General features: G+C 54.9%; 2 protein-coding genes and 1 non-coding gene across 5 annotated transcripts in view; 1 reads left to right on the top strand and 2 right to left on the bottom strand.

Annotated features, from left to right (window-relative positions):
- Positions 1 to 9200: 9200 nt before the first annotated feature.
- TRNAM-CAU (transfer RNA methionine (anticodon CAU)) lies at positions 9201 to 9273 on the bottom strand. Its single transcript has one exon. It is a non-coding gene; the product is annotated as a tRNA-Met (tRNA).
- A 1106-nt stretch (positions 9274 to 10379) lies between these two features.
- Positions 10380 to 22964, top strand: POLR3H (RNA polymerase III subunit H). Of its 3 annotated transcripts, none has more exons than XM_061418656.1 (6): positions 10399 to 10857; positions 13557 to 13653; positions 18517 to 18603; positions 18989 to 19052; positions 20370 to 20571; positions 21248 to 21451. In XM_061418656.1, exons 1-6 carry the CDS (start codon positions 10747 to 10749, stop codon positions 21419 to 21421), a joined length of 735 nt encoding a protein of 244 aa, XP_061274640.1. In that variant the 5' UTR covers positions 10399 to 10746; the 3' UTR covers positions 21422 to 21451. The 3 variants fall into 3 exon arrangements, with proteins under 3 accessions (XP_061274642.1, XP_061274640.1, XP_061274641.1); XM_061418657.1 differs by lacking the exon at positions 21248 to 21451 and adding an exon at positions 21458 to 22964 and having other exon boundaries at positions 10414 to 10857; XM_061418658.1 differs by lacking the exons at positions 20370 to 20571; positions 21248 to 21451 and adding an exon at positions 19175 to 19799 and having other exon boundaries at positions 10380 to 10857; positions 18989 to 19065.
- The window catches only part of ACO2 (aconitase 2), a 49171-nt gene continuing 48328 nt past the window's right edge, over positions 22819 to 23661 (bottom strand). The window contains exon 18 of the mRNA XM_061418654.1: positions 22819 to 23343. Coding sequence (XP_061274638.1) covers positions 23209 to 23343 — 135 coding nt within the window. The 3' untranslated portion in view covers positions 22819 to 23208. The remainder of the gene's footprint in view (positions 23344 to 23661) is intronic.

The following is a 23661-nucleotide window of genomic DNA, read 5'->3' as shown; positions in this document are numbered from 1 at the left end:
TCCCTTCTGTCCCCTCAGCAGAGTGGCCCCTGCCCTCCACTGCTGTCTCCCTCCCTTGGCTCTGGGCTCCTCCTCAGTGAACCCATGTGGGCAAGTCTAGTCGCAAGAACTCATGTCTTCCTCTGTCTAGCCCGTGGCAGACCCTGAGCTGTTTCTGCTGGGTTGAACTGAATTGAAGAGGCCCCTAAGGGAGTGAAAGGTGGCTACACACACAGACTCCACAGCCTGGGAAGCCCTGGGTGTGTCTCAGCCCTGGCGCTTCCAAGCTGGGTGACCTGGGCAAGCCTCTCACGACTCTGGAAAGCAGAGAAGGAGGCCCTTGCTGAGGGGGCTGTCGGAGGCTCCAGGGCAGCCAGTGTACAAGCCTGGCTGGAGACCCCCCCCAAAGACTGGCTCCTCGTCCCCCTACCCATCCCTTCTTCTCAGGAAAGAAGAAAGTCTGTCCTTCGTATATCTTTAGTATAGCTGACGCAGCCTGGCATTTTCAGAAGAAGTCTTATTAAAATAAAAAGGAGCAGAGAGTTTTAAGGGAGGCCAGAAAGATACAAATACCTAATAAAAATGGCTAGTAAGAGGCACTGAGGGCAACCCAATGAGTTGGGTGAGTGCACGAGTCAATGAACAAATGATGTGGTCAGAACTGCAGGAAGAGATCTTCTCTGGCACAAGGGCAGTGACTTTTTAAAAAATATTTTTAAAATATCTATTTATTTATTTAGTCATGCTGGGTCTTAGTTTTGGCATGTGGGCTCTAGTTCCCTGACCAGGATTGATCCCCGGCCCCCCGCATGGGGAGCACAGAGTCCCAGCTACAGGACCACCGGGGAAGTCCCAAAGGTAGTACTTGAAGTAGAAAAGTCCGGAGTTGGTTCAGCCTTGAGTCTTGATGGCTGCACGGTGGATTATGGGCCAGCAGAGGGAAGTAGTCAGGGAGGACCTCTCTGGAGTGATGATGTTTAAGCTGAGCCCCTGGTGACAAGAAGCAGCCAGTCTTGCCAGGGTCTAGAGAGAACCGTGGGAAGAGGGGGTGGTTTTTCCGAAGGCCCTCAGGTGGGTGTGAGTGCTGGCGTGCCAGAGCTCTGGGAAGAAGGCTGGTGTGGCTGGAGGGGGCGTGGGAGGGGAGAGGTAGGCTATGAGTCTGGAGGCCAAGAAGCAGGGCCTCAAAGGCCAGCTCTGAGGAGGCTGTGGTTTGGTCTGCTGTAGACCAGGGCCAAGGGCCTTACCCCTCCCTGCACATCCAGCCTCCCCTTCTCTGAGGCCCTCCCTGCCCCGCAGGCAGGCCGGCGAGCAAGTGCTGCGGCTGCCAGGCAGCCGGGAGCCGTGAATGAAGGAGGCTGGGCTGAGGTTTGAAGTAGTATTATGATTATTCTCCACGAAGACGGGAGGGCACAGCTGTTCATTCAGGAAATGAGCAGCCCAAGGCACCGCCCACCCACCCACCAGCAGCTGAGTAACAAAGAAATCAGCTGCTTAAAACCAGGGGCTCCGCCATGCAGGCTATTTCTGTGAAAACCCAAGAATTCAAAAGCTCACCCCCTAGAAATCCTTCCTCACTTTGGTGAGGCTGTAGAGGTGGGTCAGGAGAGAGAAGCCCCTTAGTCCTGTTGGTTCCAACTGAACTTTAAAATCCCCATTTCGTTACTGACCATCAGCCCACCCGTGGGGCCCCGTCCTGGCCTTCCAAGGCCTTGAATCCACAAAACCCTTTAAGGTACAGGCACTCCTCCTAAGTGTTGGTGCCACTTGACAGGTGCCGAAACTTTGGCACAGAGAGTTTAAGAAACTTACCCAGCACCACACGGCTGGTAACGGAGCTGGAATTAAAGCACGAGAATTCTGGCTTCGTTATTCTTGTTCTTTCTGCTGTATCACACTGCTCTGAAGTGTCTTCAGTTCCCTGGACACCCGTATCCTCTGCTGTGGGACTCATCTGCTGCCTGTACTAGCAATTTTATTTTTATTTATTTATTCATTTTAAATGTCACTGGTTTGTGCAGCCCTCCATAAGCATCCTATTTATTTATTTACTTTTCAGTTAATTCATTAACTCGGCCACACTGGATCTTTGTTGCAGCTCATGGGCTCAGTAGTTGCCTTGTGTGAACTTAGTTGCCCTGAAGCACAGGGGATCTTGGTTCCCCCATCCGGGATTGAACCCTCATCTCCTGCATTGGAAAGTGGATTCTTTTTTTTTTTTTTTTAATTTTTGGCCTGAGTCTTTGTTGCTGCATGAGGAAGTTCTGCATGTCATGCCCTGCCACCAAAAAACAAAAAAAAACAAACACTGCATATTCAAGGAACTTAGTGTTTCTGATGTGGCTGGTGCAGAGAATAGCAGGGCAGAGGCCATGCTGTGTGGGGTCTGGGGGGGGTGCCTGACAAGAGGTCTGCTCCTCATCTGAAATGAGATGGTGTTGCTGGCAGCCTCACGGCTTGTCCAGGATAACGGTCAGGGCAGGCAAGATGTTGGGGGTGTGGGATACTCTCCTGGCCTTGCCTGGGGCTGGAGCCTGCCCTAAGGTGCATGGGTGAGCATCTCCTTGTGCTGTAGCTGCCTGGATCTCCTCAAGTCATTAGGAGGAGCTCTTTGTGATGAGAAGAGGGGGGTCCCTGACCCTCGGCCAGCCTCCCCTGCACCCTTCCCAGAGGACTGGGGTCAGCCAGGCTGACCCCCAGCTGACCTGGCCCTGGGATGGCTGTGAGGTGGGCCTCGATCAGCCATCTGCCCTCAGGTCCTGAACACCTCCAGCCTTCCCAAACTGAGTGCTCCCTCCACGCTCACCATCCGAGCAAGGCCGTCCCTAACCGCCTTGGCCACAGGGGCAGTCGCCCCACCCTCACCATCAGATTTGCCTGTGAGCTTTCTCAGCAGCAGGGCCTGAGAGAGGACCTGCCTCTGTTTGTTTTCCTGTTTCCTGCAAGTCCTCCTTGCCGGAGCACAAGCCCCCCAGAGCAGGGCCTCCTGCACAGCAACCCTAACAAACATCTATTGACTTTTTCTACTTTGCTTTCTGGCTCAAACCAGGACAGAGAGTAACGTCCTGGGATGCTCTGTTTAGGTTCCTTCTAGGATCACCGTTCCGAGTGCTCCCCAGCTGTCCACGGCGGGGTCTGTGTCATTCTGGGCCTTTCCAGACAAAGTCAAGGGCATCATCCTGCTCCTCAGAGCCTCCATGCCTTGAGAACCTGGAGAAGGCCCTCCGAGAGCTCAGAATCAGGAAAATCCAGAAAATACCTGGTTAGTTTATATTTTATAATTGAAACGTTCCTAACCAATTAAAATTGGTTAGTTTCTATTTTGGGCTTCTCTTGTAGCTCGGAGAAGGCAATGGCAACCCACTCCAGTACTCTTGCCTGGAAAATCCCATGGACGGAGGAGCCTGGTAGGCTGCAGTCCATGGGGTTGCACAGAGTCAGACACGACTGAGGCGACTTAGCAGCAGCAGCAGCAGCAGCTTGTAGCTCAGTTGGTAAAGAATCTGCCTGCAATACAGGAGACCCGTGTTCGATCCTTGGGTCAGGAAGATCCCCTGGAGAAGGGAATGGCTACCCACTCTAGTATTCTTCCCTGGAGAATCCCATAGACAGAGGAGCCTGGCAGGAGGTCCCAAGAGTTGGACACGACTTAGTGACTAAACCACCCACAGTTTCCACTTTATAATTGAGATGTTTTTCTCTTTGTTTTGACTGCTAGAAATCTTGGAGCCAAATTCTTCCTTTGTCAATAGCAAGTTCATTTACAGGGCCATGCGTAGCTCAGGGTTAATGCTTTCTTTTCCTGCTCTGATTTAATCATCCAATAAATATTTGTCCTGGGCTTATCGTGCACTTGACACTTTTCTAAGTGCTGTAGTGGGAAATCAACAGTGAACAAAACAGACACAAACCCCTGTCTTCGTGGCACTTACAGTCAGGAAGAAGGAGAGAGGCAGTAAAACAACCTAATAAATAACTATGTCACATGTCGGGAGACAGTAAATGCTTATAGAAAGCTATTACGCAAGGAGGTGAGGGAGGGAGTGGGGGTGGTGCTGGGTGCTTTGCAATTTAAAATGGGAGGGGTGGTGCCAGAGAAAGCATCATTGAGGTGACATTAAAGCGAGGACCTAGAGGAGGTGAGGAAGGAAGACATGAGGGTGCTGAGAGGGAGAATGTCCTAGGGAGAGGAGACAGCGTCAGGCAGAGGCCATGAGTGGGGAGGATGCCCAGGGTTTGAGAAACAGCCCCTAGGCAGAGGCATGGGTGCACGCGGTCATCGGGATCACCGGTGCACCCTTCAGGGCTAAGAAGGCCATCCCAAGAACTGGCTCTTCCTCCAGTGAGATGGAGCATTGCCAGGTCGGGAAAGGAGGACTGAGAATTTCTGAGTGACATTTAATTTATTTTTTAAAATTAGTTGACTTATTTGGCTGTGCCGGATCTTAGTTGCGACATGTGTGACCTTTAGTTGCAGCCTGCAAACTTAGGTGAAGCACGAGGGAATCTAATTCCCCAACCAGGGACTGAACCCCGGGCACCCTGTGTTGGAAGCATGGAATCTTCGCCACTGGACCACCAGGGAAGTCCCTGATGAAGTCCTTTTTGAAGATGGAAAGTCTAACAGGAGCAGGTTTGTGGGGGAAGAGATGACCATTTTGGCCCAGGTGAAATTTGAGTCTCCAAATGGGGATGTGAGCAGACAGGTGTATAGACTACTCAGCGGAGTCCTGAGGCTGCCTGCGTCTAGAGGTGGGGAGAGGAGGTGGGAGGAGGACCCGGGTGTCGGGGAGGAGGGAGTGATAAATGCTGTCCTTGAGGACTGAGAATTGCCACGGGATTTGCCAGTGTGGATGCCATTGTTGACCTTGAGAAAGCAGTGTGGGTTGAGAGGTAGGGCCAAAACCCTGACCAGAGCAGGTTGAAGACAGACAAAAAGAGAGGATTTGGAAACAGAAAATGCAGACGACTTGGACACAATTGAGAAACTCAGGACACGCCTAGTGATGGGAATTCCCCAGCAGTGAGGACTCCGGCTTTCCCATCTCCCAGCCAGAGATTTCAACAGGCTGCTCCTGAGATTCTGATTGGTGACCCTAAGGGGTCAAAGCCTGTGGACACTGTGCCCCATGATCCCACACATCACAGATTCTGAAGGGCATTTAAAACATTCTCCCTCCTACCCAGGCCCTCCCCCACATCCCTCAGGCATTCAGTTCCTTGCCCTGGAGACAGCCAGTGTGATCAGTGCACACATACCTGCATGAACACACAGACACACACACACAAACACACAGACACACACATACAAACACACAGAGACACACACACAGACAGACACAGACACACACAAACACACAGAGACACAAACACACACACAAACACACACATGGACACACACACGGAGATACACACACAGTCATAGAGACACACACAGAAACAGACCCCCCCACACACAAACACATAGATACACAAACACAGATACACAGACACACACAAACACACAGAGATACACACACACACAGACACACACATAGACACACAAACACAGATACACAGACACACACAAAGATACACACACAGACACACAGAGACACACACACACAGACTCAGACACACACACACAAACACACAGACACACATGCACAAACACAAACACACACACATACACAGACATACACAGAGACACACACTAACACACACAGAGATACACACAGAGACACACAAACACACACAGACACACACACAGTATTATTTTTCTCCTTTTGACATGAATAGTAACATCCCATATAGACTGCTCTGTGCCTTGCATTTTTATATTAATAATATATTCTCAATATCATTCTCCATCCATACACAGAATACATTCTACCCTTTCATATGGCTTTGTATTATTTTCTCAGTGGTACACCATGTATCTTTTTTCATCCAGCCCTCCACTGATGGACAGTCATCTGAGATGGATTCTATTATTATCTCCACTTTACAGGGAGGCCATGAGCTGCGAGAGGTTCACCGGCCGCCGCTGCTCAGCTAGTGCGCTGCGGCGTGGGAACTCCATGCCCTTAACCACCCACCGGACTCTACTCCTGGATTAGTTTCCAACTCGATTTCTCCCTCAGTCCTCTGTTCTTAGCAATTATTTTGGTATCCTTTTGTTCCTTCAAATAGCACGTATTTATAAACCCTGCCCTTGTGCCAGGCACAGGGCTAGGCCGGGAGGATGGGGAGGGACACGACAGAAGAGTCCTGGGCCAGCAAGGAGCTGGCGGACCAAGTCTTTGTGCGTTTTTGTCAGCCACCTCAAAGCATCCATGGAACGATGCAGAGAATTAATAAGGAGGCCTGGTCCCTGTTTTCACTAATGAGGAAACCAATCGTGCCAACAAATCACTGTTACAACCCCGTAAGCTGAACACCAAAAAAGAAGCCTGGGAACCCAAAACAGCAAACTCCGTAGCCCTGGCCTCTTCGCCCCAACCTGGCTCTCCTCCAGTTTCCCATCTCAGTGAAAGGCCTCAGGCCTGGACTCCTCCCACTTCCATCCCCAGGTCCTGCACCCTATCTGAGACCACCCCCTAAAGACCTCTGGACTCGGCCCAACTTCGCTCTCCATGGCTACCGACTTGCTCAGGCCTCCTCTTATAGGGGCCACCCAGTAATTTCCTCTCTGGTGTTCTTTTCTCCACCAGCCTCCTCCCACCCACTATTCCTCCAGCTCACATGTCCCAGTGTCATTTCCTGGTTCTAACCTTCCAAGGCTTCCCTCTGCTGCCCTTGGGCTAATGAGGTGGTGGCATAAGCCCAGTGGTTAGGAGGGCTCTGGAGTCTGAATTCCAGCTATGCCTCTTCTTAGCTGTGTGACCTTGAATGACCTACTTAACTTCTCTTTGCCTTGTGCGCGAGTGCGTGCTAAGTTGCTTCAGTCATGTCCGACTCTTTGTGACCCTACGGACTGTAGCCTGCCAGGCTCCTCTGTCCATGGGATTATCCAGGCAAGAATTCTGGAGTGGGTTGCCATGCCCTCCTCCAAGGGATCTTCCGGACTCAGGAATCAAACCCAGTGTCTCTTCCATCTCCTGCATTGGCGGGTGGGTTCTTTACCACTAGCGCCACATGAGAAGCCCTTTGCCTTAGATGAGGCAAACTGAGATGAGATAAATGATAGTGAGATAAATTAGATAATGATGATGATGATAACCCCTACCTTATACAGCTGGCGTAAGAATTAAAAGTTAATGAACCTGGTGGTCCAGTGGTTAAGAAATCTCCTTGCAGTGCAGGGGATCTAGGTTCCATCCCTGGTCTGGGAACTGAGATTCCCACATGCAGTGGGGTCTGGCCAAAAAGTTAATGAATATAATAATAAGGACTTTGTGATCTGGACCCTACCTAGGGGTCTTCAGTCTTACCAGTTTTCATCTCCTCTATAAACCCACTGAAACACTTTTTGTTTTTCTCAAAGCCTCTGGCCCTGCCCTCCCTCTCCTTCTCCCAACCCCTCTGAGCTTAATCTGGGCCTAGAAACCAGTTCTTCTTCCCCACTGGATCTCTAACAGCTGTCACATAGTGTGTTGAATAAATGAATGAGAAAGTTATTACATTTGGGTTCTGATGGATGAGTAGGAGTTTTCAGGTAAAGAAGTGTTCAAGACTGGGCTATAAAAGGACTATCTCCATCCTTGGAGCTGGAAGCTCCCAGTGACTAGAGGACAGAAGGGAGGTTAGGCTGGAGAGGAAGGTTGGGCTTAGTCCAGAACTTTCTGTGTAGACAAAAGAAATCCATGAAGGGAAGGCTTTTGTGACAGTGGGTGGGTCACTTGCAAGAAAGACTGAGGCCAGGAGCTTGGATGTGTGGTGGCTAAGCTCTGGGGCAGCAATGAAAAGCCCTTCAGGGCAGCAAGTTGTGGGAATGAAATGAAGAAGGAAAACTTCGAGAGATTTGAGAGAAAGAATTAATATGATTTCCTAAACACTTTTACTGAAGACATCTTAGAAATGATGTTGGGCAATTGTGGGAATAAAGAGCTAAAGTCACATTTCCTCCCAACTTCAAGAAGCTCAAATCCTAGGAAAAGCAGACAGACCTATAAATAATATAGATGCAGAGAAGGCCAAATTTGGTCACTGCAGCCGGACTTACAGAGATATCCCTATATGTGTAAAATCAGCAAATCGAAGGACCACGCATTTCTGAGTGCCTCTGTCATGTACTCCAAGTCTCTTTTTGTTTGTTTAAAACATACTGCAGGGACTTCCTTGGTGGTCCAAGGGTGAAGAATTTGCCTTCCAGTGCAGGGGATGCAGGTTCAATCCCTGGTTGGAGAACTAAGATCCCAGAGACCTCAGAGCAGCTAAGCCTGCAGGTAGCAACTACTGACCCTTAGTGTTCCAGAGCCCACAGGCTACAACTGGAGAGTCTGTGCACCACAGTGAAAGATTCCCCATGACCCAACAGAGATCCTGAGTGCTAAAACTAAGACCCAATGTAGCCAAATTAATAAATATTAAAAAAACCCCACAAACAACACCCTGTAGTGTATTTCCATGACCCACCAACTTTTAGAGACTGTATAGTGTAGAGATTCCAGTGGGGCCCACTTCTGCCATTTAGCAACCCATGATCTTAAGTTACTAACTTCTCTTAGCCCAAGCCCACGTTAGCTACCATAGGAAGATGAATGAGATTGGAATGCCAGGAGAGAATAAAATGGGGCTGGAGGCCTGTGGGTAGTGTCAAGATCCTGCAAAGCCTTGTGAGCTACCAGAAAGGTTTTGGATTTTATTACTAGTTCAATGGGAAGCCATGATCTTCATCATTCAGAAAACTAAGATCATGGCATCCAGTCCCATCACTTCATGGCAAATAGATGGGGAAACAATGGAAACAGTGACAGAGTTTATTTTGGGGGGACTCCAAAATCACTGCAGATGGTGACTGCAGCCTTGAAATTAAAAGACGGTTCCTCCTTGAAAGAAAAGCTCTGGTAAACCTAGTCAGCATATTAAAGAGCAGAGACATTACTTTGCCAACCTAGGTCCATCTAGTCAAAGCTATGGTTTTTCCAGTAGTCATGTATGGATGTGAGAGTTGGACTATGAAGAAAGCTGAGAGCAGAAGAATTGATGCTTTTGCACTGTGGTGTTGGAGAAAACTCTTTTTTAAATTTATTTTTTAATTGATTTGGCTGCACTTTGTCTTAGTTGCTGCATGTGGGATCTAGTTCCCTGACCAGGGATCGAACCTGGGCCCCCTGCATTATGAGTTCGGAGTCTTAACCACTGAACCACCAAGGAAATCCCATGGAGAAGACTCTTGAGAGTCCCTTGGACTGCAAGGAGATCCAAACAGTCATCTTGAAGGAAATCGGTCCTGAATAGCCATTGGAAGGACTGATGCTGAAGCTGAAACTCTAATACTTTGGCCACCTGATGCAAAGAACTGACTCATTGGAAAAGATCCTGATGCTGGGAAAGACTGAAGGCAGGAGGAAAAGGGGATGACAGAGGATGGGATGGTTGGATGGCATCACCGACTCAATGGACATGAGTTTGAGTAAGCTCCGGAAGTTGGTGATGGACAGGGAATCCTGGCATGCTGCAGTCCCTGGGGTCGCAAAGAGTCGGACACGACTGAGTGACTGAACTGAACTGAACTGAACTGAACTGAATGGGAAGCCTCTGGGCCTTCCCAGGTGGCGCTAGTGGTAAGTAAACCGCCTGCGGATGCAGGAAACATAAAAGATAGGGGTTCGATCTCTGGGTCAAGAAGATCCCCTGGAGGAGGACACAGCAACCCACTCCAGTATTCTTGCCTAGAGAATCCCATGGACAGAGGACCCTGGCGGGCTACAGTCTATAGGGTCGCAAAGAGTCGGACACGATTGAAATGACTTAGCACGCACGAGAAGCCACTGAGGGGTTGTTTTCTTTCTCTTTTTTTGGTCCCAATATATTATTGCTTCTCAATTGAGATTTAATCTGCTTACAGTTAAATGCAAAGATCTTAAATGTTGAATTGGATGAGTTTTTACAATTACATACATCCGCGTAACCACCTGCTAAAAGGAGACACAGAACATTTCTATTGTCCGAAAAAGGTCCCGCTGCTCGGTTCCGGTTAATTCTCCCCGTTTCCAGAATCCGGTAGGGTCTAATTGTGTTTGCATTTGGAAAGGATCACTCGGGCAGTAGTGCTGAGGACTGTCTGAGACCAGCAAGGAGAGGACGTACAGGCTAGGCGAGAGCTGACTGGGTGGCACCGAGGTCGCCTAGCAACCTGAAAGCGTTGTCTGAGGGTTTTGACAGCTCCGCGCACTCCGAAGGGGAGGCTCCGCCCCCGCCTCGCCCCGCCCCTCGCACGGCCGGTAGGCAGCCCCGCCCCACGCCGGGGGCGGGCCGAAGCTTCTTATTGGTCAGCCCTCCGGAAGCCACTGGATTCGGAATCTCGCCCCAGGTCTCGCTGAAGCGGGCTGCGTCTGGGTGCGCGGTGTGTGGTGGTGGCGCGTGGTGAGGGGCTGCATGTGGCGGGCCGCACGCCGCTCCGGCTCAGCCAGGAGACCTCCCCGCCGCCGCTGAGCCTGTTTTCTTTCTCTGTCGGAGCGCGCCCCGCACGGGACACCCCAGGCCCTACGGCGCAGCCCGCCTTACCGGCCTGGGGACGGTTATCGCCTATTGGGACGCCACAGAGCCGGCTCGGGGATCCCCACCGCCGCAGGCCCCGGTGCGTGACTGATCCTCCGGCTCCCAGAGCCCCCTGCCCAGGCTGGGATGTTTGTCCTCGTGGAGATGGTGGACACCGTGCGGATCCCCCCGTGGCAGTTTGAGAGGAAGCTCAACGATTCCATCGCCGAAGAGTTGAACAAAAAGTTGGCCAACAAGGTACTGGGCCCCGCGGGGTGGCAGGCAGGCCTTGAGCACGGGAAGGGCCAGCACTGCGTACCCGCCCGCCGCCGGCCTGGCCGTGCCAAGTCTTGGCGTTTGGGCAAGGAGCTTAACGTCTCAGACTCGGTTTCTTCACCTGTGCGTGGGATGAACTCATCCTTTACCCCACCAGGATGTTGGAGAGAATCAAAAATTGGGTTTGAAAAAGGCTCTTGTAATTGGGGAATATTTCCAGGGACGGCGGAGCCTGGTGGGCTGCCGTCTCTGGGGTCGCACAGAGTCGGACACGACTGAAGCGACTTAGCAGCAGCAGCGTCCCCACTTCCAAATTATTGATAATTTGCAATCTAAATCAAGTCATTTACCCTCTCTGGGCCTCGGTTTCCATTTGCAAAATGGAAATAATCATTGTTGTCCAACCATGCATTGTTGCTGTGAAGATGGGTGGTAGTTCAGCTGTCAGGAGGTTTAGCCATTCATTCCTTCAAAAGAAATGTTTGTGCACCGTTTACTTGCCAGGCCAGCACGCCTTAGTGCCAGTCAGAGGCCGTCCCTCTGTCTTTTCTGAAGCAGTTATTCTGTGCCACACCACTCCTTCCGTTTTAGCAGTCGCCACACTCTTTTCTTGCTTGTTTACTCGGTTACTGTTTTTCTCTTTTCCTCTACATGAGGGCAGTGACCTTTTTCTTCTCTGCAGGTAACCCCCATAGAGTCTGGGCACAGAGCAGATGTTCCATAATTGTTTGTTGAATGAATAAAACAGACACGCTTCTACTCTGTAGTGTGGTGGGGACAGCAGATATGAATAAGAGACTCTCACAGTTGAGTGTGTGTTGACCAACTGAGATAACTATTATGGGCTTCCCTGGTGGCTCAGAGGTTAAAGCGTCTGCCCGCAATGCGGGAGACCCGGGTTGGATCCATGGGTCGGGAAGATCCCCTGGAGAAGGAAATGGTAACTCACTCCAGTATTCTTGCCTGGAGAATCCCATGGAGGGAGGAGCCTGGTAGGCTACAGTCCGTGGAGTTGCAAAGAGTCTGACACGACTGAGCTACTTCACCTACTTACATTATGACAACAGGTGTTCTCACAAGCCTGTGGAATGAGGGAACTTTGCCTACAATGAGGGAGACAAGAGGCTTTGCTAGGAGGTGATACTTGAGCTGAGATCTGGTGATGAGGAAGAACTAATGTAGGGGATTCCGGGCAGAGTAGAGCTATGCAGGAAGCAGAAAGAGCATGTGCAAAGGCCCTGTGGCAGGAAGGAATATCAAACCTGTCATAGCTTGGAGGAGGTTGGTGTGGCCAGGGCAGAGGGAGAAAGGGGAGGGCAGGCTGGAGAGTGGTGGGAGCCAGCCCATACAGGGCCCGCAGGACCTCGCTGGAGTGATGGCCTTCATCTGTAGTAGGCTGAGAAAGAGCCAGCAGGAAGAAGACCGGCTGGCTAGAGACTGGAGGCAGGTCCCTGCCACAGAGGCTGAAGTCACAGAAGGTGGGGTGTACAGACCTGGGGCGTTGCTGGCGAGAACTCACAGAGTCCTTAGTGGATGGTGTCTGGTTACTTTGTAAGGTCCAAGGAGAGGGGGCCTCTGAGGGGACAAAGAGAGAAGATATGAGAAGTCCAAGAAGGGAATGTAGTCCTTTTGTGGCCCAGGGCCTTCTCTGACATGTTCAGACAAGTATTTCCTTTTTTTTTTGGTTGCTCCTTGAGTCTTGTGGGATCTTAGTCCCCCAACTAGGGGTTGAACCCAGGCCCTCAGCAGTGAAAGTGCAGCGTCCTCACCACTGGACTGCCAGGGAATTCCCAGACGAGTATTTCTGCATTTGAATTACTGAGTCATTTGAGAGGAGGCCTCGCGAAAGAGGTCCAAGCTGCAGTCAAGGGCGCCTGTCTCTTTGTGCTTCCCAAACCATCCAGACTCTGAGCCTCACTGCGTTGAGGTCTGGCCAGGACTCACTTCTCTGAGCTCCTTGCTAATCCGTAAACAGTCCTGCAAGGTCTCTGTTTGGGATGTGATGATGCTGGTGTCAGATAAGCAGACACCGAGCGGCTAGTCCTTTGGAGCATCGTGAGGTGGAAATGGGGTGTGGACGTCCTTGGCCTGTCTTGCCCAGTCTCAGGGCCTCCTGCGTGTCACTCTGCCAGCCTCAGTCCCTGTGGCCACGTCTGTGTGTCTGAGACTTTGTGAGCAGAACAGCGACTAGCTGTGGTTCTGACACTCTGAACTGTGAGCTCCAGGATAGACTTGGGACCTTGGAAAAGTGTAGTTTTAACTTGTGTTCCCCACCCCAGTCCTTGCTACTAATAGTAATGATCCTTTATTGGAGAGGGTTCCTTCTAGCAGGTGAGCTGGCTACTGAGCTAGGCGCTTCACATCTATTCTCTTTGGATTTAACAGCCCCACAGCCTGGTATGTCCATTTTTGCAGATGGGGAAACCGAGGCTCAGAGAAGTGACCTTGCAGGCCACACAGGGAGTGGTGGAGCTGCTGTTGTGACTTGAATCTGTCTTGTCACCAAAGGCTTTGTTCTTTTTAGAGCTCATCTCCTACTGGAGTTCCTTACCTCAGGCGTTGCCTCAGTGCATTTAAAATGGGGATACCTGCCCCGTGGAGGGGGGAGGTGCGGATCTCGGGAGAGACTGCCCGGGCAGCTGGGCCTCGGAGTCACTGGGCGTGTACATGGACGCACACAGGTCGTGTACAACGTGGGACTCTGCATCTGTCTGTTTGACATCACCAAGCTGGAGGACGCGTACGTGTTCCCAGGGGATGGTGCGTCACACACGAAAGGTGGGTGCCCTCTCCTCCTGGGCTTTTCGGGTTTCTTGGAGCTCAGTTTTCGGTGGGGGATCCTGGTCTGGGGTTGGGAGATCTGGGATCTAGTTCTGACCACTCTGCCAGAAATTTTCTGGGTGGTATGGGCAGAATCTTCCCATTTCTGGGCCTCGGTTTCCCGTCTATAAAAAAAGAGGCGGGGACTTCCCTGGTGGTCCAGGGGTTGAGACTTGGTGCTTCCGCTGCAGAGGGCACAGGTTCAGTCCCTGGTCGGGAACTGAGATCCCACGTGCAGTGCAACATGACCAATAAAAGGGGAGGTGGATGAGGTGATTCTCGAGGCCTGTCCAGCTCTGAGGCTGTGGCTCTGTCTGTGACGTGTCCCCTGTGGTCCTGTGTGTTGCTTGAGCCCGCTCTGCCTGGCTGTCGGTGCGCTCAGGTAGGGGGAGTGGACAGTTAGTGGAGTCGGCATTGCTGAATCAAAGTGGGGAGAGTGAGGAAGGGCACAGGAGGCTGCTTGCGGGTGGGAGACCTCGAGGGACACCAGGGTATGATGGTTAAACTCGTGGCCTCTGAGTTCAAATACCAGCTCTGCTGCTTGTTTGCTCTATGTCGTAAGTGGAATATGCAGCCTCTGTTTCCTCTTCAGTAAAAGGCAGTTAACAGTAGACTAAGTTACAGGACTGTCGAGGGTTACTGAGTTAATACACGCAAAGCTCTCAGGACAGGACCTTGGCTTATAGCGAGTCCTGATAGCTCATTGATTTGAATTGTTCCTCTGATTCTGTCGGTCAGCTTGGTGGTGGTCTTCTGGGCTGACTTGACCAGGGCTGGATGGTGTAGGGTGGTCTCATGTGTCTGGTGGTTAGCACACTGGTTGGGTGGGGGGGCCTCGGCTGGGCTGCTCATCTCTGCTCCACGTGGTCTCTTCTTTCAGGAGGCAGACAGACTGGGTACCAAAGCACCTCCGGGCTGAGCCTCTGCTCGGATCCCATTGGCCAGAGCAGGTCACATGGCCAAGGCCAGAGTCGAGGGCTGGAGAAGGACTCCCCCGATGGGAAGAGCTGCAGTCACTTCGCAAAGGGATGTGCAGCCCATGGGAGGAGGGCTCGGGGAGGAAGTGGGGCGTTGGTCCCTCTCCTGCCGGGACAAACCAAGTCAGGAGCAGAGGGCCAGGAGGCCATTGAGATGGTTTAGGGCCAGTCAGGGTGTAGACGTGCCACTCGCCATCAGCTGGGCGCTCGCCCGTCTGCCCCAGACCCTCTGAGTCAGAATCTCTGGGGAGGGCCCCGCAGTGATTCCCACTCAGCCCTGACCCCCACTGGGGGCGTCAGCTTCGGCACAGGGATGTCCAAGCATTCCGGAACGTGCTGCGAGGCTGCCTGGTATGTGTGTCCAGGAATCCGGAGACAATTCATTCACGAGGATGCCGTGAAGCTCTGAGTTGTGTGTGGACTGGGACGGTCTCATGAGCAGAAAGGTCAGATGGTGATGTGGAGACGAGGACGCGCGGGCCCTGTTTACAGAGAAGGATGCCGTCTAGCTGAGCCAGTCTGCTGGGGAACAGGGGCCTTGCTGTCCAGAAGACAAGTGGTATGGGGGCCAGAACTTCAAGAGAGACTGGAGAGAAAAGCTAATATGCAGAGATTCTGCCCGTTTGTTGGGTTGTTTCTGCTGTGGGGCGTCATTGCTGGTTTTCTGACTGACCCCCTGTGCCTGGGTCCCTGGTGTGCCCGGGAACAAGGTGCAGGGGTAGAGTCCACGTGGACCCGGGGTTGAATTCTGGCTCTGATCCCCCTGCAGGGGGACCCCGGGCAGGTGACTACCTGGCTCAGCCTCACTTTGCTCATCTGTAAACTGGGGTAACACTTGTGGCAGTCAAGCTCCTCGGGGCCCATGGAGCATCGTGCAGGGCGAGTTGTTGATCTGTGGTGGGGTAGTGGCCAGGCTTCGGGGCTGACCCTGGGCCCAGGCCCTCTTCCCCCACTGCCTCCCCAGGGCTGTGGCCGAGGGTGTGTTGAGGGGTGCTCAGCACTGGGCCTCCACCTTTACTTAGAGGGTTATTCATTCGCCAGTTGCCTTCTACTTCTTCTAGTTTTACTTCTACCTCGGCCAGGTTACTTTACCTATCTCTCTGAGACTCAGTTCTGGGAAAACAGTATGATACTCATAGTACCTGCCTCACATAATTACAAGGAGTCAAGGAGAAAAACCACAGGAAGCCTTTGGCCTGGCACCCGGCACATAGTAAGTGCTCGCGAGATGTCAGCCTTTTGATTTGTGACACTGGCCCCGCCCGACTGGCCAGCCTCATCCCGTGTCACCTAGGGTACTTTTACCTGGCACCAGCCCTGTGTGCCCCATGCCCTCCAAGCTGGGTAGACCCGCCCCCCAGGAAGTCCCTCCTGACCTGCCCACTGCCCCCGCCTCTGGCTGAGCTGGGGCCCCACTCATGGCCCCGGAGCAGCCTGTCTTGTGCCTACCATTTGCTTTGTTCTTTTCCCTTTTACTTTTTCTTTAAGCTGTGATAGAACGTAACATTTTCCATGTTCAGCGTATAGTTCTGTGACAGTCGGTATGTGTACATTGTTGTTTGACTGTCACCACCATCCATCTCTAGCACTTTATTGTCTTCCAACACTGGATCTCTGTCTGCACTAAACACCAATTCCCCGCTCCCCTCTCCCTACCCACCCCCTATCCCTACCCCCCAACCACCGCTCTACTTTCTGTCTCTGTGAATTTGGCTCCTCCAGGCACCTTGAGTGCAGTCAAGGTATTTGTCCTTTGTAGACACTCACTGCGTCCTAAGGCAGCCCTGCTTATCCTCGGCCTACAGCTAAGAACAGGTCTTCCTCTTCTTACTGGCTCTTCAGACCCATCCTTTTTGACTTTTTGGGTTTCCTACCTCAGGCTGAACATCCCTAGAACTTCAGGGGGGGCTCTTGGGAGGTGGCCCCCAACACAGCACTACCCACCTGGCCCTCCACCTGGGCTGTGGCCTCCTTTTGGTTTTTAAGTGAGGTATAATTCACATACCGTGAAATTCACCCTTTTAAGGCATACAATTCAGGGGCTTTCAGCATTGTATATTCACGGAGCTGTGTGACTGTCACCATTGTCTTAATTCTAGAATATTTTCGTCACCCACAAAAGAAATACCACGCCCATTAGCCAGCACTCCCTGCCCTCCACCAGCCCCTGACAACCATGCATCAACTTTCTCTCTCTGAATTTGCCTCTTCTGGACATTTCCTGTGAATAAGATCCTACAGTGCTGGCCTTTGTGGTTGGCTTATTTCCTGCAGCATGATATCCTCAAAGTTCATCCGTGTGGCTCCCTGTGTTAGCCCTTTATTCCTTCCTGAGACTGAACAGTCTTCCATTGCATGGCTGTATCACAGTGTGTTTATCCATCCATCTGTCCACGGACACCTGGGTTGCTCACCATGTGCTTTCGTTGTGGTCGTTCCAGACTTGAGCTCCCTGGGCGCAGGATCACGTGTTGTCCTGCCCCAGCGAGCCCTGTGCCCAAGCCCGGCCTGGCACAGCCCTGGCAGAGGCTCCGTGGGGACTTATTAAACTGAGCTGATGGAACTGGGTCACACGGGCAGAGGGATTTTTCCATTCTGTGCATTAGGGACATTGGCCCTCAGCTGCTCTCTCCGAGGTCAGCGTGCGGCTCTCCCGTCTCGACAAAGGCTCGGACAGCTGTGCCTGTCCCCTCACCGGGAGGGAGCCACACCAGCTGCCCCCTGTCCTCCCCCCACGCTTTCCTGCATGGTGGAGTCATGGGGAAGCAGCCTGCAGGGAGCTGCGGTGGGGAGCAGGTGGATCCCACTGTCCTCGGGGTGAGCCAGCAGACCAGGCAGCTGAGGGCGCCGAAAGCAGAAGCCTGTGTTTGGGGTTTGAACGGGGGAGGCAGATTCAACTCCATGGATCTGGGTGGTGGTTCAGAAAGGCTTGGAGTCTCCCGCTGGCAGAACAGCTATGTGGCTGTGGGCAGGTTACTTGACCTCCCGGAGCCGCTTGCTTCCAGTGGGGAACCATGACACTGACACGGGCGGATTCAGATGGGCCCTGGGCGGCTAGGCAGGGGCAGCCTCATGGTTATTATCTGGCCCTGGCGGAGTCAGGCCTTAGACACCATATGCCTTTAGGGCTCAGTGGGCACCCGCTTTGAGGCACTCTGCAAGGGGCAGCAGTGATCAAGGGATGGCTTCTGCCAGGCCGTGGAGTCAGCGTCTGTGATGTGGGCACAGACCCTACCTGATACTTTGCTTGGGCTCACGTGAATAGGGACCACCTAGGGCAGAACCGGAGAACCCACAGAGACATTGTTGCTGGTTTATTGGCTCCCCCCAACCTCCCCGCCCCCCCAAAATTTCAGGGCATTTTTAGCATCCTGTTCCAGGTCAGAGCTGCGCCTGGGGCAAACTTTGCCGGTCAGTGGGAGATGGGGAACTTGTTTCCAAACCTGGTTCTCTCTGCCAGTTGCTTCTGCCCTCGTTAGAGTTTCAAGGAGAGAGCCCGGAGGAAGGCTGAGATTGATTTTGGCGTCACTGATGGCCAGGATGTGGGCTCAGGTGTGACTGACGGATTGGGAGCGGGCCTGTGTTTCAGGGCCAGTACTGCTGGCTTCTCGTGGGGGCCAAGCAGAGGCCTTGCAGGAGGTGGGGTTAGGGTCCCTCCGGCTCAGCTGACGGGTCTAGGCCCACGGGGAGGCCTGGCATGGACTGCTGGGTGGGCTCTTGGTGTCACCATGGGGGTCAGCGTGCCAGTGAATGAGGGTGGACACTGGCAAGCACAGGCCACCCCCAGCCGGAGTGGCCCTTGCTCACGGCCTGCTCATCACCGCCGCGCCATCTCTGTTTCCAGTTCACTTTCGCTATGTGGTGTTCCATCCGTTCCTGGACGAGATTCTGATCGGAAAGATCAAAGGCTGCAGCCCGGAGGGAGTGCATGGTAACGTTGGCCCTGTGTCCTCACGTGAGACCTGGGAGCATGCCAGGGGCAGGCGCCGAGCCAGTGGCCTCTCCAGGTGGTCAGGGGAGCCGCCACCTAGATGAGCAGAACCTTCCTGAGGGGGTGCTCGGCCGTCCGTCCTGTAACATGGAGGACCCTGGCCAGCTCGGGGCCTTGGCCAGGAGGCTGAGACACCCTGAGGGAGGCACCGGAGCTGGCGGAGGTGACCCAGGCCGCTGGCCCTGGTAGTGCGGGGTCCACCTTGGGTTTGGGTGGCTGCTCAGGCCGGGCAGAGGTGTGGGGCTCCGAGGTGGAGGAGGGGCCCTGGGCAGCACAGACTCAGGGCTGGCCTGTCTACTCACGTTGTCACCTGCCTGTCTTCCAGTCTCCCTAGGGTTCTTCGACGACATTCTCATCCCTCCGGAGTCGCTGCAGCAGCCGGCCAAGTTGTATCCTCCCAGGGTGAGAGCTCGCGCCCCTCCACAGGAGGGTCCCCACTCCTCGGGGTGGCCCTGGGGCCTGTAACCTGATGCCAGCCTCTGTCCACCCCTTCTCTGGTTTGCTCCCAAAGCACGGACCTGCCAGTGCGTCCCACACAGGCCGCGGGGCCTGCGCCTGCGTCGGGGCTGCCAGGCCTGGTTCCAGCTCGCCTCGCTCAGGTTGTCCCCTCAGGAAGCATCTCAGGCGCCTCCCTCTGAGGCCCCTGGCCGGCCCGCCGCCCCTCCTCAGTGTGCATCTGAGGGCCTGGCGCTGCAGGTCCTGGGCTGGTTGAGGAGTCTCTGCTGGCTGCCCCATTGTCCCCGTCCCGGCCCTCGCCTTGCTGCACTGGGGTGGCTGTTTCTGTGGATGCTCCCCTAGACTGCTCACCTGGAGAGACCCCATCTTGTCCTAGCTGTACCCAGAGTGCCCAGCAGGGGACCTGGCAGTGAGGAGAGGCAGGACCCATCTACGGGGCTGCCACTGGAGGGCAGTATGTCCCTTCAGTGTGGGATCTGCTGAGGGAGGGGCCCCGGTTTTGTGTGTGCACGTGTGTGTGCATGCATGGTGTGTGTGTGTTTACATGTGTGTGCGTGTACACATGCACAGGGCCTGGGGCAGGGTCTGTGTGTGACTCTGGAACTTGTCAGAAAACCTGCCACGTCCTGTTGGAAACCGGGAAGGTTCCTGGGCTGCCTGCCAGCAGAGAGCACTGTGAGACGTGCAGAGGCGTGCGGGATCGCACTGTGTGGCCGGCGCTTGGGCCGACCGTGGGGCCTGTGGAGGGCGCCCTCCACACGTGCTGTTTCATTACCTCCCCACCGCAGCCCTGGAGGGCAGGCCTCCCTAGCGCCCCTGGTATACCGACGGGGGCCCTGAAGCACAGAGGTTGGGCCTGGCCCCCAGCGGGCGGTGAGCTGAGGTTTGAACTTGGCAGCCAGCCTCTGAGAGGGCACACAGGTGGAATCCAACCCTGGGCACTGAGGGGCCGTGATCATTCCTGGGTGGAGGTGCAGCTTGCGCTCTGCTCCAGACTCCTTCTGCTCTGATGTCCGTGTTCCCAGCCTGGGTCCTGGCACTCTGGTCACTCCATGGGCTCCAGGCCGGCCTGACCTCGCCTCTTGTATGTGGGGCTGAGCCCTCTCTTCCTGGGACTTCCCAGGTAAAACATGTCAGCCTGCAGTTGGCTCTTCCTGGGGGTGTGGGCACTATGGGAGGGACCCCCCCACCCCCAAACCCAGGGCTTCCCCGCTGGCCTGGTTGTTGCCTTGACCGTGTGCTCCGCCCAGCGACGAGGCAGAGCAGGTGTGGGTGTGGGAGTACGAGACGGAGGAGGGCGCCCACGACCTGTACATGGACATCGGTGAGGAGGTCCGCTTCCGGGTGGTGGACGAGAGCTTCGTGGACACATCCCCCACGGGACCCAGCTCGGCCGAGGCCGCCTCTTCCAGTGAGGAGCTGCCCAAGAAGGAGGCTCCGTACACGCTCATGGTGAGCTGTCCTGATGGGACCCGGGGGCGGGAGGACCCAGCAGGTGGGGGTGCGGTCCCTGCCGTGGCGTCTTGGGTGGACCCTTCTTGGGGAGCCATTGCTGCGTGCCAGGGCAGCAGTGGTCCTTGCGGGGGTGTCATAAAGCTGCCATGCTGTTGGGGAGGGCGGGCGAGTCAGGCCCCTGCCCATGAGAGGACAGCACCAGCTGGACAAGGCTGCTGATGAGCTGGCTGTATGAGGAAGAAACCGGGGGTTGGGGAGGTGGGGGGAGGGACAGGACCCTCAAGGCTGCTCCCACTGCAGACCCGAGTGGCCTGAGGGCCTGGGGAAGCTGAAACCCACCCGATCCGCCTTGGGTCCCTTGTCTTTTGCCCTCACGAAGTCTGACACATGACCCAAGCGGGGTTTCAGGGCCTGCGGGTAGGGTTTTTTAGTGTAACGTGGGGCCCAGGTTGTTCACTTTCAGGGCAGCTGTCTTTGTCAGGAAGAGGGGTGGTGGTCCCCTCTGTGTGATTCGGAGGCTGGGGCTCAAGGTCACTAGGCTTTTCTGGCAGGACTAGACCACCAGCGGCTCAGGAGGGCAGGCCTAGGACTGGCACACTGGTGCCCTTGTGGGCAGGCATACAGGTGAGGGGCTGGGGGCCGTGTCCTTGGTAAACCAGCACTTTCCTTACAGGCCTCAAAAAGGCTGGAGCAAGAGGGGAGTCCACCTCCCCTCTGGGGTGCTGGTGTGGCTCCCGGGTGTTCCCAGAGCCTCCTGGCTGGCTGTGCCCTACCCTCCCTGGAGCCTCACCTAGAAGAGAGGGCCCCCTTTGCTTCCTGTCTGAGTTGGCTCCAGGCTGAATGGTAGATGAAGCACGCCGGTTCCCTCTCCCCACCCTGGCAGGGATCCATCAGCGAGCCGGGCCTGGGCCTCCTCTCCTGGTGGACGAGCAGCTAGCCCTGCGCTGTGACCACGGACCCTGCCCGGCCCTCAGGAAGGAGGCGCAGCTGGCCCTGAAGACCCCCACCGCTTGTGCAGACAGGGAGCGGCCTGCGCCCTGCCAGGTTGTCCCCTCCCCTGCCCCTCCCAGAGCTACGTGAGTGCCACGGTCCCCACGAACTTCTGCCCGTTGGTGACAGCAAAGACATTTAATAAATGAAGACAGCGTCACCCGGGAGCGCCGCCCTTGTCTCAGTGATCTACAGTCACCAAGTTGCCACGGCTGGGACAGCACACCCTTCCTGACCCCAGATCACGTCTAGAGATGACCCAGAGGTGGACTTGGGGGTGAGAGGTCCTGGCCGCCTCAGGCCAAGCTCTGGGCCAGCTGAGCCTGGCGACCCCACAAGCAACCCAGAGAGCAAGAGGCTGGCCCGGGGCAGCTGCCAGGCGCTCATCAGCCTGACCTTCAAGGGAAACGACCTTCCTTCCCACCGGCGTGTGGGGGGTGGGGGCCTGGTCTCAGCCAGGCGGCTCCTCGGCAAGTGGCGGCGGTGGGCTTCCCTGAGCCCGGGGGGAGGGCTGGCCGCCTGCTGTCGCCGTGTTCCCACCAGCAGTGCAGCAGGGAGCCTCGGGCTGGCTGTCGCTTCGCGACCTCGGCCGCACTGTGAGCATGCTGTGGGTCTGTCTGCTTATGATTTGAGATCCTGGAGGTGGGCCTCATCGTTTACTCAACAGAACAGCTTTGCCAGATTCCTCCTGCCCCTCCATTCATTTCTGCCAGAAACCTCTCTTGGGACCAGGACATGGTTTTATAGCCCCCACCGGACACCATGTTTCCGTCAGGCAAGTCTTGTCCTGATGAAGGGGTCGCCGTGGAGCCTGCCTCCCACCCTGGCCTTTCGGCTCACGTGGACACAGGGGTCTGGAGCTGTGGGTGGTGCCAGTGGATGGCGCTCCAGGGAGAGGAGCCGTGCCTGCTGCCACCCTGTGCCAGGGGGCTGGGGCAGGGCACACGGGGACTAGCTGTGACCTTGGATGTGGTGGCCAGTCTGTACGACAGACAGACACACATTGCGTGTCTGAAGGGCAACTCAAAGCCCAGGGGAAAGCAGAGGCTCCATATCAGGCCCAACCCCCCAGGCCCATCGGGGAAGCAACTGGAATGTGGGGATGGGGAGGGGAGGCTGCCCCGCAGGCAGTGGGGCTGAAAAACAAACGCAGTGGCGTGGCTCTCCGGGGTGTCCACTGAGCCTGGCTGTGAAGGACCCCCCTGCCCCTTGCTGGAGCTGATAGCAGCAGACACCACCACTCACACAGCAACAGTCACTGAACCTGAATTCTTATTTTCCTTGTAAGAGCAGAAGGATTTTTTTCAAATCCTTCAGCCACCAGTGAAATGAACAGGCAAGAGAGAAACTTTAGACGGGCGTCTATCATCAAAAATAAATAGTTGCATGAAGCTGCTCAAGATCTGAATCGGACTAAAAACAGGAAGGCGGGGGGTTGACACGCTGATAAGAGCCTCCCCACCTCCGGCTCTGGGGCACTCCCTGGGCTGAGGGGAGGAGGGCAGGAGGCCCAGCCACCACATCTCCGAGTGGAGCCACGGCTGGATCAGATCGGGTCCGGTTCTGGTGACACGGAACTGCCCTTGTGACGCCGGAGCCGGGTCCGAGGAGCAGGCCGGCAGGCGGTGGCGGCTGAGCGGGCCCTCACTTCTGCAGCTCCTTCATCCTGTTGAGCGCGCTGCCAGCGCGGAACCACTCGATCTGGGTCTCGTTGAAGGTGTGGTTCAGGAGGATGGTCTCCTGGGTCCCGTTGGGGTGCTTGATGATGCATGTCAGCGGCTGTGAGGAAGGATGCGTGTGGGCAGGCGGGCCCTTGGGAACACGGCCCTCGGTTCCGCTAGAGGCTCAGGAGGGTGGGCCACCGCTCCGGGGCCTGGGGCCAGCAAGGTGAACCAGGTCCTAGGCCCAGTCTGGGCCTCGGCGGCTGGCCACGGGAAGACCCGGAGGCCCTGACTCCTGGGACCACAGGGCCCTGCAGGGTGTGGGCTGTGGCTGTGGAGTGCCAGGCCTGGGCCACTGACTGGATGGAATGGGGGCCTGAGCTGGCTTTATCTTCATCTCTGGGAAGGCATTTCCTTCCCTCTCAGGGGTTACCTG

The sequence above is a fragment of the Bos javanicus genome, chromosome 5, assembly GCF_032452875.1.
Source record: "Bos javanicus breed banteng chromosome 5, ARS-OSU_banteng_1.0, whole genome shotgun sequence".
In the NCBI taxonomy this organism is placed as follows: Eukaryota; Metazoa; Chordata; class Mammalia; order Artiodactyla; family Bovidae; genus Bos; species Bos javanicus.
Note: the sequence above shows the minus strand (reverse complement) of the source record. Positions and strands in the feature narration are given on the sequence as shown.